The sequence below is a fragment of the Eumetopias jubatus genome, unplaced genomic scaffold, assembly GCF_037043125.1.
Source record: "Eumetopias jubatus isolate StellerSeaLion01/CBP00866 unplaced genomic scaffold, mEumJub1_p1.0 scaffold_10, whole genome shotgun sequence".
Taxonomy (NCBI): domain Eukaryota; kingdom Metazoa; phylum Chordata; class Mammalia; order Carnivora; family Otariidae; genus Eumetopias; species Eumetopias jubatus.
The window spans coordinates 62,893,340-62,909,799 of record NW_028274816.1 but is presented as its reverse complement, the minus strand read 5'-3'; the positions used below and the strand labels follow the sequence as shown (position 1 = coordinate 62,909,799).

The 16,460-nt window shown below is 42.1% G+C and overlaps 1 protein-coding gene and 1 pseudogene across 1 annotated transcript; one reads left to right on the top strand and one right to left on the bottom strand.

Annotated features, from left to right (window-relative positions):
- Positions 1 to 44: 44 nt before the first annotated feature.
- Positions 45 to 15,693, bottom strand: ZNF582 (zinc finger protein 582). The gene is made up of 5 exons (XM_088026971.1): positions 15,418 to 15,693; positions 13,959 to 14,047; positions 12,410 to 12,536; positions 12,077 to 12,172; positions 45 to 2,599 (listed from the first exon to the last, which is right to left on the bottom strand). The coding sequence occupies exons 2-5, from the start codon at positions 13,965 to 13,967 to the stop codon at positions 1,278 to 1,280; spliced, it is 1,554 nt and encodes a 517-aa protein (XP_087883097.1). The 5' UTR covers positions 13,968 to 14,047; positions 15,418 to 15,693; the 3' UTR covers positions 45 to 1,277.
- Positions 3,232 to 5,280, top strand: LOC114202147 (solute carrier family 25 member 36-like; annotated as a pseudogene).
- Positions 15,694 to 16,460: the final 767 nt, after the last annotated feature.

Below are 16,460 nucleotides of genomic sequence, written 5' to 3'. Positions count from 1 at the left end.
GATGGTTTTGGCTACAAGTTTACAAAATATGCAACTAAAAGTAATTTCAGCAATAAAGGTTTATTTTTTTTTTACATAACAAGGCTTCACAGAGACGGTTCCAGAATTGGCCTGGTAATTCTGGGTCAGCTTCTCTGAGGTCCTCGGTTTTCTCCTTTTGGTTCCAACAAGGCTACAACAGCTCCAGGCATTATGTTCTCATAGGAGAATGTTTAAAAGCAGATGAGAGGAGATGGAGTCTTCCTGATAGATCTGTCTCTTCTGAATGAGAAAAATCTGTCCCAGAAGCCCCTACAGATCCCTGGAACATACTGGCCTTACCCTGGAACATAGGAGCCATCCTGAGCTGCAGAAGATGCTGAAAAGTTAGCATCTGATATCTTCAGAGTCTAAGGCAAGACACAGATGCTGCCAGTAGGAAGGGGAATTGGGTATGGCTGCCATGTAGGCAACCGGCCCCTTCTGTTTGTGACAAAAGTGATGAAAGATAATCTAAAACAACATAGAAATTGAGAAGTATTATCTTAAATTTTGTTTATTCTTGGGTCAGGAAAAAATAAAAACAGATTATTTTAAGATAATCACTTTCTAATTTCATTATTTTCTCTTTTTATTTTGTACCTTTGTTCTTTCATCACCTCAGTGTTTGGTATTGTCTTTTCTGGCTTCTTGAATAGTACATTTAATGTATTTGAGAATAATCTTTCAGGTTTTCATGCTTTGCATGCACTTAAAAGCCATAAAAATTCTTCTGAGTAACTTTAGCCACATCCTGCAACTCCTGGAATGTAAATCTCTCAATTGTCATTCTTTTCATTACCATGCATGATAATTTGCATAATTTATTATTAACCCAAGAGTAATGGGGTACTGGCTGGTTTAGTCAGTAGAGCATATGACTCTTGATCTTAGGGTCAAGAGTTTGAGGCCCACACTGGGTGTGGTGCCTATTTAAAAAAAAAAAAAAGTTGAACCGAAGAGTAATTTGGCTGGTTTTTTGTTTTTTGTTTTCAATTGCCAAGAAAATTAAAACTTCTGGCTGTTGTTAAAATTATTACAGTGTGGTTAGAAAATGTGATCCTGTAATATGTTAGAGACAATTTTTTTTCCCAAACTTTCCTTGCTTCTTCAGTAATTATGGTCTAAACAATTTATATCTGTAAAATTTTTCATTATTAATCTTATGACCCGGGATAAAGGATAGCTTGAATGAAGGCATTCCCATTTGCATTACATTCTTCAAGTTTTTCTGCAAAATATAAGAAGTTGGGACTAGCCTAAGCTAATGGGCTCTCCCCATTATTTCCATTGATATGGTTGCTTGCTAACATAAATTCTCTGATGATTAATAAAGGATAAGTGCTAATGGAAGGCTTTTCTACATTTATTATGTTCACTTGTGTTTCTTTATTATGCATTCTCTGGTGTTGAACAGTAGCTGAATCATGATGTAAAGTCCTCCCACATTCCTTATATTTACAAGACTTTTCCTCAGTATGAATTACCTGATGCTGAATCAGTTGTGAGCAATGACTGAAGGCCTTTCGACATTCCTTACATTCATATGGTTTCTCACCTGTATGAATTCTATAATGTACAGTAAGATGTGAGACCCGTTTGAAAGCCCTACCGCAAACCCTACATTGGTAGGGTTTCTCTCCAGTGTGAATTCTCTGATGTTGCTTAAGTTGTGAGCTCACCCTAAAGGCCTTCCCACATGCCTTGCATTCATAGGGTTTCTCACCAGTATGGATTCTCTGATGTCTAATAAGAGTTGAGCCTTGATTAAAGGCCTTCCCACATTCCTTACATTCATAGAGTTTCTTGCCCGTATGAATAGTCTGATGTTGAATCAACTGAGACCGATGACTAAAGGTCTTCCCACATTCCTTGCATGCATAGGGTTTTTCACCAGTATGAATTCTATAATGTACTTTAAGATGTGAGATCCTATTGAAGGCCTTGCCACATTCCTTACATTGATAGGGTTTCTCACCAGTATGAATTCGTTGATGTTCAATCAGCTGTGAACTTCGACTAAAGGCCTTTGCACAATCCTTACATTCATAAGGTTTCTCACCAGTATGAACTCTCTGATGTTGTATGAAATTTGAACCAGAATTGAAGGCCTTTCCACATTCATTACATTCATAGGGTTTCTTGCCAGAATGAATATTCTCATGTTGAATTAGTCGTGAGCCATACTTAAAGGCCTTGCCACATTCCTTACATTTATAGGGTTTCTCATTAGCATGAATTCCTTGATGATTAATAAGGAAGTCCTCCTGCCAGAAGTCTTTTCTACATTCGTTATATTCATAGGGTTTTTCTCCACGATGAGTTTTCTGATAAAAAGGAAATGATCCTTGTTGGTTTAAAGTGGCTTTTTCTTCATGACTGATTATCATTTGACTCAAATGTCCATCTGGATTTCCCTGTTGTTTGTCAAACTGGCTTCTATATTCCCAATCATCTTGGAACCTTGAGCACTCAAGACCGTAACTTGTGAGGCTTTCCATTATCTCCCACTGTGGCGACTGTATTTCATAAATATGCTGCTCTGGAGAGGATACCTTGGTATCATACCTGGACTCCAGCACTGGAAAAAAAAAAACAAACATGTTTTTTTCCTTTTCCAGAAAAAGGAACTTTTTTTTTTTAAGAGTTTTTTTTTTTTATTTATTTGTCTGACAGAGAAAGACACAGCGAGAGAGGGAACACAAGCAAGGGAAGTGGGAGAGGGAGAAGCAGGCCTCCCGCCAAGCAGGGAGCCTGATGCAGGGCTCAATCCCAGGACCCTGGGACCATGACCTGAGCCGAAGGCAGACGCTTAACAACTGAGCCACCCAGGCGCCCCCAGAAAAAGGAACTTCTATAGTGAAAACCAGGAAACTTAAACTCATGAGTATACCTATAAGCTCTTGAATGTGGCTAGGCAATTTGAAAATGGGTAAGTAGAAGAGAGGCAGAGGAAATACCATAAATTGAGATGAAGTAGTCAGAGGGAGGTTGTAAGAGTAGTTCTAAAATGTTAGTGTGGATCAGAATCACCTCTGAAGCAAGTTTTTAAACAAATGAATGTTTCTATGAACCCCGAGAAAACACATATAATCTAGAGTGACAGAAGAAATCACTGGTTGCCTGGGGCTGGGTAAATGAGCAATTGTGTAGAAGGTGCACAAGGGAACTTTTCAGGGCGATGAAAATGCTCTCTAGCCTGTAGTTACGGTTATGCCAGTATATATGTTTGTCCATACTCATCAAGATACTGTACTTAAAATGCATGCACTTTATTGAATACAAATTATACCTCAATGAAGCAGATTTTAAAAAATGATGGGGAAGGGTAGCTGGATCTTCATCCGGCCAGAGGCACGCCATGGTGTATCTGCCAGGTGAGGTGGTAGGACAGGAAGGCTGGTCTCGCCTGTCCACTGGAGGTTATAGTAACACAGCTGTGGCATTCTACTGTGATGCCTTCTACCTCTGAAGTTCAGCTGAGTACCATGGCTTAGACCTAGTGTCTACTAAACCAGTCTCTGCTGGACCTTTCCACTGCCTAAATGTGACGGTGGAAAAAGAAGGGCCCTGTTCCTTGTTTAGAGAATTAGGCCCCAACCTAATGGAGGTGGCTTCTTCAGAGCAACATTCTCTGCTGCCTATTCAAACTGCAGGGAAAAGTCAAATGGTGTATTTGATCCTGGTTTTACCTATTACATGATTTCAGTTGCAGTAGCCTGTTTTATGTAATCACAGCAACCAAATCCATTTGGCTAATAAAGAACTGGTTACAGCTTAATGCAAGGAACTATGGGGAAAGCAAGTAGGTGCTTTTGAATGTGCTTATGAAGTGTAGTAGACAGGGGCGCCTGGGTGGCTCAGTCGTTAAGCATCTGCCTTCTCCCATTGGGCTCCCTGCTCAGCGGGAGGCCTGCTTCTCCCTCTCCCACTCCCCGAGTTTGTGTTCCCTCTGTGTCAAAAAATAAATAAAAATTGGGCGCCTGGGTGGCTCAGTTGGTTAAGCGACTGCCTTTGGCTCAGGTCATGACCCTGGAGTCTCGGGATCGAGTCCCGCATCGGGCTCCCTGCTCAGCAGGGAGTCTGCTTCTCCCTCTGACCCTCTTCCCTCTCATGCTCTATCTCATTCTCTCTCTCAAATAAAAATCTTTAAAAAAATAAAAATAAATAAATAAATAAAAATCTTTTTTAAAAAATAAAGTGTAGTAGACAGGGATGCCTTGGTAGCTCAGATGGTTAAGTATCTGCCTTCGGCTCAGGTTATGATCTCGGGGTCCTGGGATTGAGCCCCATGTGGGGCTCCCTGCTCACCAGGGAGCCTACTTCTTCCTCTGCCTGCCGCCCTCCCTGCATGTGCATGCGCTCTCTCTCTCTGATAAATAATAAATAAACAAACAAGTAAAATCTTTAAAAAAAAAAAAAGTGTAGTAGACAGATGACCAAAGAGGATTTTATAGGAGCAGGTCTGCTTCATATGGTGGCATATCACAGAACATTATTCATTTGGTTACTTGTGAAAGTATTAAGCAAAAACTACTAGAATAAAAAGTTAGTTTGACAATGAAACATGATGACGGGTCTATGAAAGAAATATCAGATTTTGTGGGAATGATGCCACTGTCCTGTCAAAAACTTGTACTGTAACCACAGTGCGTCCACATGAAGTTGTAAGAACAAGAATACATGACGAGGACACAAAGTACAGATATTTTTTCAGACACCATGTCTGGTTGTTTTTTTTAATTTTTTTAAAAGGTTTTATTTATGGGCGCCTGGGTGGCTCAGATGGTTAAGCGTCTGCCTTTGGCTCAGGTCATGATCCCAGGGTCCTGGGATCGAGTCCCACATCAGGCTCCCTGGTCCTTGGGAGCCTACTTCTCCCTCTGCCTCTCTGTCTCTCTCTCTCTCTCTGTCTCTCATGAATAAATAAATAAAATCTTTAAAAAAAAAATAAAAGGTTTTATTTATTTGAGACAGAGAGCATACAAGCAGGGGGAGCAGCAGACAGAGGGACAGGGAGAGGCAGGCTTCCTGCCGAGCAGGGAGCCCGATGCAGGGCTCGATCCCAGGACCCTGGGATCATGACCTGAGCCAAAAGAAGATGCTTAACCGACTGAGCCACCCAGGTGCCCCTGTCTGGTTGTTCAGAAGGATGGTTTTGGGTCTCTTCACTGTGGTCTGACAATTCTAGTGAGACAGATTCCAAATATGGCTATTATGATGGCAACCTGTGAATTGGTGGTTGAGCTACTCAACTGTTAGCAACATCTGCCTGCCGTCCTACGAAGGACAACCAAAAGACTACATGGAAACTGGAACATGGAAAATGAAAGCCAACCTGGTAGAAAGAGAAGACAAGTTTGGGAATATTTAACTATGCCCAAATGGAAATCTGGTTTTAGGAATTAATGTAAGGTACATTACTTGCTTTTTGGGCAATGTGGAAAAAGGACGTGCCACTGAAAACAACCCTCTCCCCAGACTTCCACTTTTTCCATTTTTCTATCACAGATTGTATTGATTTATGGCAGCGTATGGTGTTGTTTACTATATGAGCCCTTTTACATTCATCTAAATTAAGCCATCCCTAATTATATACTATGTTGTAAGCATCCAAAGATAGTACTGACAGCCATAATTTTCTGACTTCTGGCTTCTGTTCAACTCCCTGTAAAGTTGCAAAATAGCAACAAGAATAGTGAGGTCTTTTGTATTAACTTAATGTTTCCCTGACAGGGACTGGCAGAGTATTTTAAATTTAATTATTTAGCATTAGTAGTCACTGTTTTGGATAACCAAAGAAATAGGTCTAAAAAATCTTACAGATAGTCTTAGCGTCAAGATATTTTAGTTCCCTCATATGAACCTCAAGGGATCCCAATAGCCAAAATAACCTTGAAAAAGACAAACAAAGTTGGAGGTCTCACACTTCCTGATTTCAAAACATACTGCAAAGCCACAGTAATCAAAACAGTGTGGTACCAGCAAAAAGGCAGACATAGACAAATGGAACAGAATTAGAGAGCCCAGAAATAAACCCCCATGCATATGGGCAAATGATCTTTGATAGGGTGCCAAGACAACACAATGAGGAAAGGACAGTCTCTTTAACAAATGGTTCTGAAGAAATTGGGTAGCCACATGCAAAAGAATGAAGCAGGACCCTTACCTTACACCATATACAAAAATTAACTCAAAATGGATTAAAGACCTAAATGTAAGACCTAAAAATGTTAAGTTCCTAGAAGAAAGCACAGGGGGAAAACTTCATGACATTGCATTTGGCAATGATTTCTCGGATATGGCACTAAAGGCCCAGGTAGCAAAAGCAAAAACAGACACGAGACTACATCAAGCTTAAAAAACTTTCGTGCATCAAAGGAAACAATCAAAAAAGTAAAAAGGCAACCTTCAGAATAGAAAATATTTCTAAATCGTGTATCTCATAAAAGGTTACTATCCAGGATATATAAAGGACTCCTACAATTCAACAACAACAAAAAAACTACCCTATTAAAAAATTGGCAAAGGACCTGAATAAACATTTCTCGCATGCATTCTTTCTCTCTCTCCCTAAAAATAAATAAATACATCTTTTAAAAAAAGAAAGAGGGCGCCTGGGTGGCTCAGTTGGTTAAGCGACTGCCTTTGGCTCAGGTCATAATCCTGGAGTCCCGGGATTGAGTCCCGCATCGGGCTCCCTGCTCAGCGGGGAGTCTGCTTCTCCCTCTGACCCTCTTCCCTCTCGTGCTCTCTTATCTCTCATTCTCTCTCTCAAATAAATAAATAAAATCTTTAAAAGAAAGAACAGTAAGGCGGGGCGCCTGGCTGGCTCAGTTGGAAGAGCATAAAACTCTTGATCTCAGGGTCATGAGTTCGAGCCCCATGTTGGGTACAGATTACTAAAACAACAACAACAACAGTAGGGAGAGTTCTAAAAAAATTAAAAATAGAATTACCATATAATACAGCAATTCTGTATTATAGTCTGAGTATATATCCCAAAGAACTGAAAGAATCTGAAAGAGACACCTGCACACCCATGTTTACTGCAACATTATTGACAATAGCCAAGAGGTGGAAGCCACCCAAATGTCCATTGACAGATGAATGGATAAAAAAGTTGTGCTACATACACATAGCCTTAAAATTGAAGGAAATCCTGTCACATGTTACAACATGGATTAACCTTAAGGACATCAAGCTAAGTGAAAGAAGCCAGACTCTAAAGGCCACACATTATATGACTCCATTTATGTGAAATATCCATAATGAGCAATTCCACAGAGACAGAAAGCAGGTTACTGGTTGCCGGGGCTGGGGGGAGAGGGCAGTGAGGAGACTACTTAAGTATGGGGTTTCCTCTGGAGTGTGTTTAGGAAAAACACACCTCTCAACACGACTCTACTATACATACTTCCCTTCTGACGCTTCTGGTGACAAAATGTGTGCCAAGCGCTTCTCCAACTCTGGTGGACACCAATTGTGTGTCCTACAGATTTAAGTCAATTTTTATACTGTCTTTCTGCAAAAAGCATCAGATCCCACAGATTAAGAGCTCAGGCCCACAGACTACCTCTGCTCCCTTCACCCCCCACCCCAATAAACTGGAGGTTCCCACAACCCCTCCTGGGGTTCAATCATTTGATAGACTGGCTTACAGAATTCAGGAAAATGGTTTACTTACTAGATTACCAGTTTACTACAAAGAATACAACTCATCAGTCAGATGAACAAAATGCACAGGACAAGGTACAGGGGGACAGATGCGGAGATTTTACACCCTCTCCAGGAACACTACCCTCCCAGTACCTCCACATGTTCGCCAACCTGGAAGCTCTCCAAACACTGTACTTTAGGGATTTTTTTATGGAAGCTTCATTACATAGGCAGGATTGATTAAATCATTGCCCTTTGGTGATTCAGTCAACCTCCAGTCCCTCCAGAGTTTGGGGGATAGGGTTGAGAGTTCCAAGCCTCTAATTACAAAATAGGTTTTTCTCTCAACCAGGCCCCATCCTAAAGCTATCCAGGTGACCCCAACCACAGTCATCTCATTAGCATACAAGAAGACTTATTACTTCAGAGACTCCAAGGGTTTCAAGAGCAGTGTGCCAGAAAACCAGGGTGAAAACCACAGGGTGATAAAAAAATTCTGAAACTAGATAATGGTGATATTGCACAACACTGTAAATGTACTAAATGCCAATGTACTATACACCTTAAAATGGTTAAAAAGATGAATTTTGTTATGTATATTTTACAGTGATTTTTTTAAAAAATTAAAAAGAGCAGAAAAAATATAAATTACCACACTGACTCAAGAAATGCAACATTTGAACGTTTAGATTCAGTATTCAGTATTAGGAGTTCAAGTATTAGGGAATCTATTCATATAATCCAGACTTCATAGATTAAAATAAGAAAACTCAACATGAAAAGGTGGATACTTCTTTAACCAAATAAAATATCTCTATTTCATTCCTAAATGTGATATTATGCTTACTGAAAAGACACAAAAAACATTTCTATTAAGGTCAAGAACAAACTTAGGATGTAAACTACCCCCATTAACACTGTTCTGGGGGTACTACATAATCTTCCTACTCAGGCAAAAGGGAAAAAAAACCCAAGAGCTATAAAAATGCAAAAAGATTATCATTTGCAGATGATATGACTGACTACTTGGAAAGCTCAAGAGTATTACATGAAAAACTGTTGTAAATAATGAGAAAATTCAGTAAGTTGGATTAACTACAAAATTAATCTGAAGCTATGAATGGCTTTTGCCAGGTATAAAAAACAACTGGTTGGCATATAATAGGGATGAAAAGGGCCCCATTTCCAATAACAGGAATAAATATATACTACCTAGCAATAAATATCATAAGAAATATACAAGAGCCATATAAATAAAATTTTAAAACCACCAGGGGGTGGACATAAATGAAGGGAAAGCCTATCATTTTCTTAAATAAAAATCAATTAAAAAAAATAAGCTTTCTCCTCAATCTGAAAATTTACTATGATCTCCAGTAAGAGTAATTACATGATTTTTTTTAAACCAGATATTCTAATTTTAAAGTTCAGATGGAAAAATAAATGAGTATAGCCAGGAAAATTCTGAAAAATAAGAATGAGGAGGAACTAGGCTACCAGATACTTAAAACCTTCAATAATTAAAACAGTATGGTATTGGACACATAGTTAGACAAAGAGATTAATGAAACAGACCCAAAAGTCGAAAAATATATTCAGAGGCAACAGAGTAGATGATAAAGGTGGCTATGTAGATTAGTGATGAAAAGGTAAAATGAGCTAATAAATGCTGTTTGAATAAACTGATAACAACCCGGAAAATAGTGTGAAATCACATCTTGCACTCAGGATAAACTCCACAGGGATCATAAATAGCACCATAAATATGCCAGGAAAAAAATCACAAGAGACTCGTTTATAATGTCAAAGGGGAAAGTCCTCTTTGACTATGATGTAAACCCACAGATCTAAGAAATAAATAAAACTCAGTACCCCAAACAATCAAACATAAACTGTCAAACTAAAATGACAAAAACAAAAGCAAAAATGGTATTACGGGTGTGGCTGGCAGAATACTGGCCTCCCAAAGATGCCAGTGAAGACACACACTGGGTTATGCAGCAGCACGTATCTTCTCTCCTTTTTCTTTTTTTTTTAAAGATTTTATTTATTTATTTGTCAGAGAGAGAGAGTGAGTGAGCACACAAACAGGGGGAGTGGCAGGCAGAGGGAGAAGCAGGCTCCCCACTGAGCAAGGAGCCCCCAATGCAGGACTCAGTCCCAGGACCCTGGGATCACAACCTGAGCAGAAGGCAGATGCCCAACCGACTGAGCCACCCAGGCGCCCCTGTATCTTCTCTCCTGATGTTCACTCACACTTGACCTCATTCATTCCCAGGGGCCAACTACCACTTCAATGTGGATGAATCTACACGTCTGTAATGTTTAATTCTTGGTTGCCCATCTGAAATTCTCTTATAGTACATTGTATGTGGTGGAGACTGTTTCTTGTGGAAACTGCTTATCAACCAACACATTCTTGGTCTTGCATTGTCACACTTGACTTTGAACTTTGGTTCTCAATCAGGGAAGATTTTGCCCCCTGGGGGACATATGGTAATATCTGGAACATTTTTGATTGTCACAACCAAAGGGAGGGGGGTTATACTCGCAACTAATGAGCAGAAGCCAGGGAGGCTGCTAAACATCCTACAGTCCACTGGACAGCCCCTCTGTGTCAACAATGCTGAGGCTGAGCAACCCTCCATCCAGAGCAAGAACACCCCAGGCAGAGGGAACAGAAAGGGAAGAAGCCCTGAGGCAGGAACGTGCTTTCTGTATCAAAGTTGGGGAGGGTAAATTTGTACTGTCTGCTCTTATGCTACCACAGCATAGCTGAGTAGTTGTGACAGAGACCATATATGGCCCACAAAGCCCACAAATATTTCCTCTGGCCCTTTAAAGAAAACACTTGCCAACCCCTACATTAAAGGTATAGCAAAGAGGCTTGTGTGGCTGCAGCCGAATGAGCAACAAGGAGAGGAGCAGGAGAGGAAATCAGAGAGGAAGTGGGACGCTGATCACAGAGCAACACAGTCCAACAGAACTTTCTATGATGCCGAAAATATTCGATTCCACCCTAATATAGGAGCTACTAGCTACCCAAAGCTACTGAGCATTTGAAATGTGGCTATCGGCTACCATGGAATGGAATGTTACATTTTATTTAATTTTAGTTAAAGTTAAAATTTAAACAGCACATTTGGCTGGTGGCTATTATATGAGACAGCACACAGAGGCTTCTAGGGCATGGTATCAATTTTGGATTTTCTCTTGAGTGAGATGGGAATTTACTAGTAGGTCTTGAGCAGCGATGCAATACACCCTCACTTTGGCTGCTGTGTAGACAATACACTGTAGTGGACAAGAATAGAAGCAGAGGGATGGGGGGGCTATTGCAATAGTCCAAGCCAAAGATGATGGTGGCGTGGATGGAATGGTAGCAGTGGTATTGGTGAGAAGTGGTTAAATTCAGGACATATTTCAAGGTAGAGAAAACAGGCCTTGCTGACAAACTGAGTAAGTACATGAGAGAGAAAAGTCAAGAATGCTTTAAGAGTTTTTGACTTGAGGGGCGCCTGGGTGGCTCCGTCGTTAAGCATCTGCCTTCGGCTCAGGTCATGATCCCAGGGTCCTGGGATCAAGCCCGTCAGGCTCCCTGCTCAGCGGAGAGCATGCTTCTTCCTCTCCCTCTCCCTGCTGTTCTGCCTACTTGTGCTCTCTCTGTGTCAAATAAATAAATAAAATAAAATCTTAAAAAAAAAAAAGAAAGAGGGAAGAGCAAATTGATCAAGAATCCCTTTCTGGACTTGTTAAGTTCAAAGTCCCCAATGAACACTGAAGTGGATATGATGAGAAGGCAGCTGGGCATAAGTATCTGGAGTTTAAAGGAAAAGCTAAGGATGATGGAAATGTTCTGTATCTGCACTGTCCAATACAGTAGGCACAAGCCACAGAGTGGCTACTGAACTTCTGAAATGTGGCAAGTGCAACTGAGGTACTGATCTTCTTAATGTATTTAATTGTAATTAATTTAAATTACAACAGCCACATGGGGCCAGTGGCTCCATACTATACAACCCAGGTACAAAAAGTATTTAAAGCACGGTAATGGAGAGGGTCTTAGGAAATGAAAATAAACAGGAAAGAAGAAACCCAAGTTTGAGCCCTGGGGGCCTCCAACATTTAAAGAAAGTGAGACAATCCCATCAGAGGAGGCTGAAGATGGTTTAATGAGGAGGTAGTGATGTCCCAAATACACAGAAATGTTTCAGGAAGAAAGGAACAGCCACTTTTGTGAAATGCTGCTGACACACTACTAGAGATGATAACCGGGGCCTGACCTCTGAGTTGGGCATCTTGGAGGGAAAATTTTCTACCTCAAAGGTCTTCTTTTCTCTTCCACCCACTGGATGGTTATCTGTGGTAGTTTCTCTCTTCCTACCCAGGCCTCACTCACCTGGACACAGGCCTCCTCTGGACATTTTCTCTACCACCCAGGGCTCTTTGCCTTGCTCCAGGAAGGAGATCACATCAGGTTTGGCGATGGCAAGACCTGGATGTGAGAAAAAACATGCCACCCGGTTATGGTGTGGGGCCCCAGAATTCAGATCCAGGATGTGGTCAGCGAGCAGAAGAGACCAGAGGAAGATGTGACAGTCACCTGAGGGTTGGAGAAGATGCAGTATCAACCCAGGGAGCTGCTCTTTGACCACTCAAAAGGTACCCGGAAATGGATAAGGAACAGATACACCGAGGGTAACATGCAAACTAACATGCCAGGTCATCTTACCCAGTGAGACCAGGTTGCTATAGGTCTCCAACATCACGTCTCTGTACAAATCCCTCTGAGCGGGTGCAAGCTGTTCCCATTCTTCTTGGGAGAAGACTATGGCCACATCCCTGAACAAGTCTGACTCCTGAAACAACAGGCAGGTATGTTATTGGCATATTTCAAGGAAATGTTTCTTGGTGGGATGAGAGGAGACGGAGGAAGGAGGTCTTTGCAGGAATGGGGTGTTCTGGTGAAAAAGAAGGCTGGGGCTGGAGGCCTCCGACGTGAGCAGTTACAAGAGAGGGTCGGCATGAGTAAAACAGTGTTGAGATGTTCTTGAGCATTACTTTTCACTACAAACCCAAACTCTGTACATAGATCTGGGAGGAAAATTAAAACTCAGCCAAGTGGAGTTTCCCCGGTTGTGACAAGCAGTATACTAAAGCCTACTCTGTCCTTGGCATATAATAAATTCTCAATGAGGAGCACCTGGGTGGCTCAGTCGTTAAGCATCTGCCTTTGGCTCAGGTCATGATCCCAGGGTCCTGGGATCGAGCCCCGCGTTGGGCTCCCTGCTCTGTGGGAAGCCTGCGTCTCCCTCTCCCACTCCCCCTGCTTGTGTTCCCTCTCTCGCTGTGTCTCTGTCAAATAAATAAATAAAATCTTAAAAAAAAATAAATGTGCTCTTCCTCAATGAGAGGCCTATAATTTCTACTTTTGTACAACAACAACAAAACAAACCAACAATTTTTGACAGACTTACCCTCAAATGTTTTATTAATGTTTTCTATCTTAGAAAATATGATTTTCATATACATTGAGAATTATTTGAAGACAGAGGTTCATCATTATGTCAGAACATATCAAAGCATTCTTCCTTATGAGAAAAATCTTAAATTAAGATTACTTTTATTAGCTGTACAATTTTCTATCAAGTGAAAAAATGACTCAACCATTCTCTTATTTTGGATGCAGAGGCTGGATCAGATCTCTGAAGGCTCTTCCAAGCTCTGCCTACCTGGATTCTGAAAAATTCATCCATCTGGTTGGTTGCCTCACAACCCACTCACCTCTGTACTTCTCTTGTTCTCAAGCTGAAGAAGCTGCTATAGAATGACCCAATTCAAATGCTCTGTTTGACCTCAAATTGGACCTTAATTCTGGCATCTAATCTCCCACAGATACCCAGCTAAGAGATCGTGCCTCACACTGACATTGAGACCAACCAAGACCTGTTCCCATGCTTTTTCATGTCATATATGTCATATACCTCATAAGTATTCATCTCCATTTCATCAAACCTTGGTTTTCAGTTTATACAAGGAAATGGATTTCTGCTCTATCTAGCCTCCTGGCAGAATACCACACCATCAGAAGATATGGAATGCTATACAGAATGAACCCATGGGCATTGGTCAGAGTGGAGGGGGCAGTGGGAGAGGGTACCAGCGGCCTGGCCTTTATAGTCCCTAAAATGGGAACCTCTGAGAACTGGATTCTTGGATGAAACCCAGATGGGAGGCTTCAAGATAAACAAAGCAAATATTTACATGATTTTAAAACTCACAAGGGACATGACTTTTAGAATTTCATGGGCTGATGGGTCCTCCTCCAGGTTCCTCTCTTGGGGAAGGGCAGAGTCCTGAGATGGCCGAGCTGGGGGAGGAAAGAGCAAATATGAGAGGCCAAGCTTGCCTTCTAGCTCCCAGAATGCCATGGTTACAAGCCCCCAGCTTTTTATCCCCTGCTTCCTATAAAAACTAGAGTTGGAACACTGTAGCCCTTACCCAACTCTAGGAAACATAGCTTTAGCTGTCACAATGAGACAGGGAACCAGTGGCCCTTTCTCTCCCACTTCCCCTAAATATCCAGAGAATTCCACCTTGTTACTGATGCAGATCTGTGATGGGGATGCTCAGTCCTGGTTCAGTGACTAAGACCACATGGTGTCCCAAGGACAAGAAAGGCTGTCCTCAGGCCAGGGAGCACAGCCTGCCTGATCAGCATCAGCCCAGCCCACAGCGAAGCCTTCCCAGAAATAGACCATTTAACTCTTTCGTACCCACAATGTAACACCTCCCTGGCTCTTACTCGACTTCCAAATTCACAAAGAACCTTACAGCCCTTCCTAAGGCCTGGTGGACACCACTTTGTGGACCCTGCCTTGAGTCAACAAATGGGGTGTGGCTGCAATGGGCAAATTAGATGGCTCCATTACCATCACATAAATGTACCCTTGCACAGAGACTAACGGTGAGCAAAGCTGTGTGCACAAAATTTACTGAAAAAGAGAACAAAAATTAGTACATAACAGTCCCCAAAAGTAGGCAAGTGGTTGAATCACTGTCGGCGCAGCCATACGATGGAACACCAAACAACTATCAAAAATTATGTGGGGCAACATTAACTGACAAAAAAAGATATTCACAAGTGGTCTCTTTATACAACATGAGAACATTCTGCAAAAGAGGTCAAACCACTCACCTACTGATTGGCACATGGGCTTAAAAAAAGAACTGGAAAAAAAATAATCCAACTATTAAGAATGATGTCATTTAACCACTTTGTGAGTTCATTAAACGAGTAGTATTCTATAAAGGAACTCAGAACAATGCCTGGCATGTTACAAATATTTAATTCTAAGAAATATGTAAATGAAGTAATTGATCATTCCTTAACATGTAATAGAAATTTTCTTATTATGACCACTGCCTTAACATTATCTGTAATAGCTTTATGATATTTTATTACATAAGTGGCCCATGATTTACTCAGCCATTTCCCCATTGTTGGACACAGATCTTTTACAAGATCATCTAAAATGTTCTCAAATTTATGTCTCTGCTTCTGAACTGGTAGCGCTAAATATTTTGAGGTCTTTGCAACTGTTTGAGAATCTTATGAAACAAGACTTTGTCCCAAATTAAAAAAAAAAAAAAAGGCACGCGTAGGAAAGACTGTAAAACATCGACCAGCACTTTTGGGAGTCGGGGACCCCTTTACACCCACCTAAGGGGTCCACATACCCGGGGCTACGAGCCTGGACGCGGAGGCCGACGGGAAATGTAGTCCAGAGCCCGGAAAGCCGCAGACCGACGCTGGGGGGAAACGTTTCGGTTCTTCCCAGGCCCGAGATACGCCCGGCCGTGGAGCCCGCTCCCGCAGGGACCCCGGCGCGCCTGGCAAGCTCCAGAGGCCCTCACCTGCCGCGTCCTCGGGTTCAGGTGCCCCCGTGGCCGCGCTCCCCGCAGCCCCGGGTGCGTTTCCTCCCCGGTATCGGCGGACCCGCCGCCAGGAGCCGGAAGATGGCGCAGGCGCACAAAGCACCGCCGATGCTGCCTGGCGAGCGGGTCATCGCCGCAGTCCCTTCTGGGAAACGTAGTCTCTAGGCGCAAAGGCCTAGCTAAACCGCAGGACCGGATCTCGCGATGTTCCGGGGCGGGTGGGCGGGGCCCGGTGTGCTCCCGTGGTGGCGGGCGGTGCTCGAGGGAGCGAGTTGGAGTCCGGGGGTCCCCCGAGAGGGTCTGCACCTCGGGTGCGCTGTGTGGGCGCCGTCGCGTCTCTGGTGGCGGGGACGATGTGCGTCGTGTGCAGTGTGGACCCCGTGGGCACAAGAGAGAGAGAGAAATAAAGGGTGACGGAAGGTAAAGAAGAACCTGTGATGTTGGATTGATATAAACTCATGATTAAAAATTTGGGTGTCTATCTCATGCAGGTGATCAAGGTTAACATCAATAGTGATGTCATTTTGATAGTTCATAGTCTTGATGAGATGTGATGAAAATGGCATTTAACCTCTGTGGTCTTGCTCTCCAAAACACATAACCCTAGTATAATAAGAAAACGTCGGACAAATGCCAATTCAGGAGACGTTCTACATAACGCCTGACCAGAACTCCTCAAAACTGTAAAGGTCATTAAAAACAGAGAAAGTCTGAGAAACCATGACAACCGAGAGGAGCCTAATGGGACATGACTGCTAAAGATAATGTATCCTGAATGAGATCCTGGAACAGAAAAAGGATATTAGATAAAAACTATGAAAACTACATATGAATAAAGTATGGAC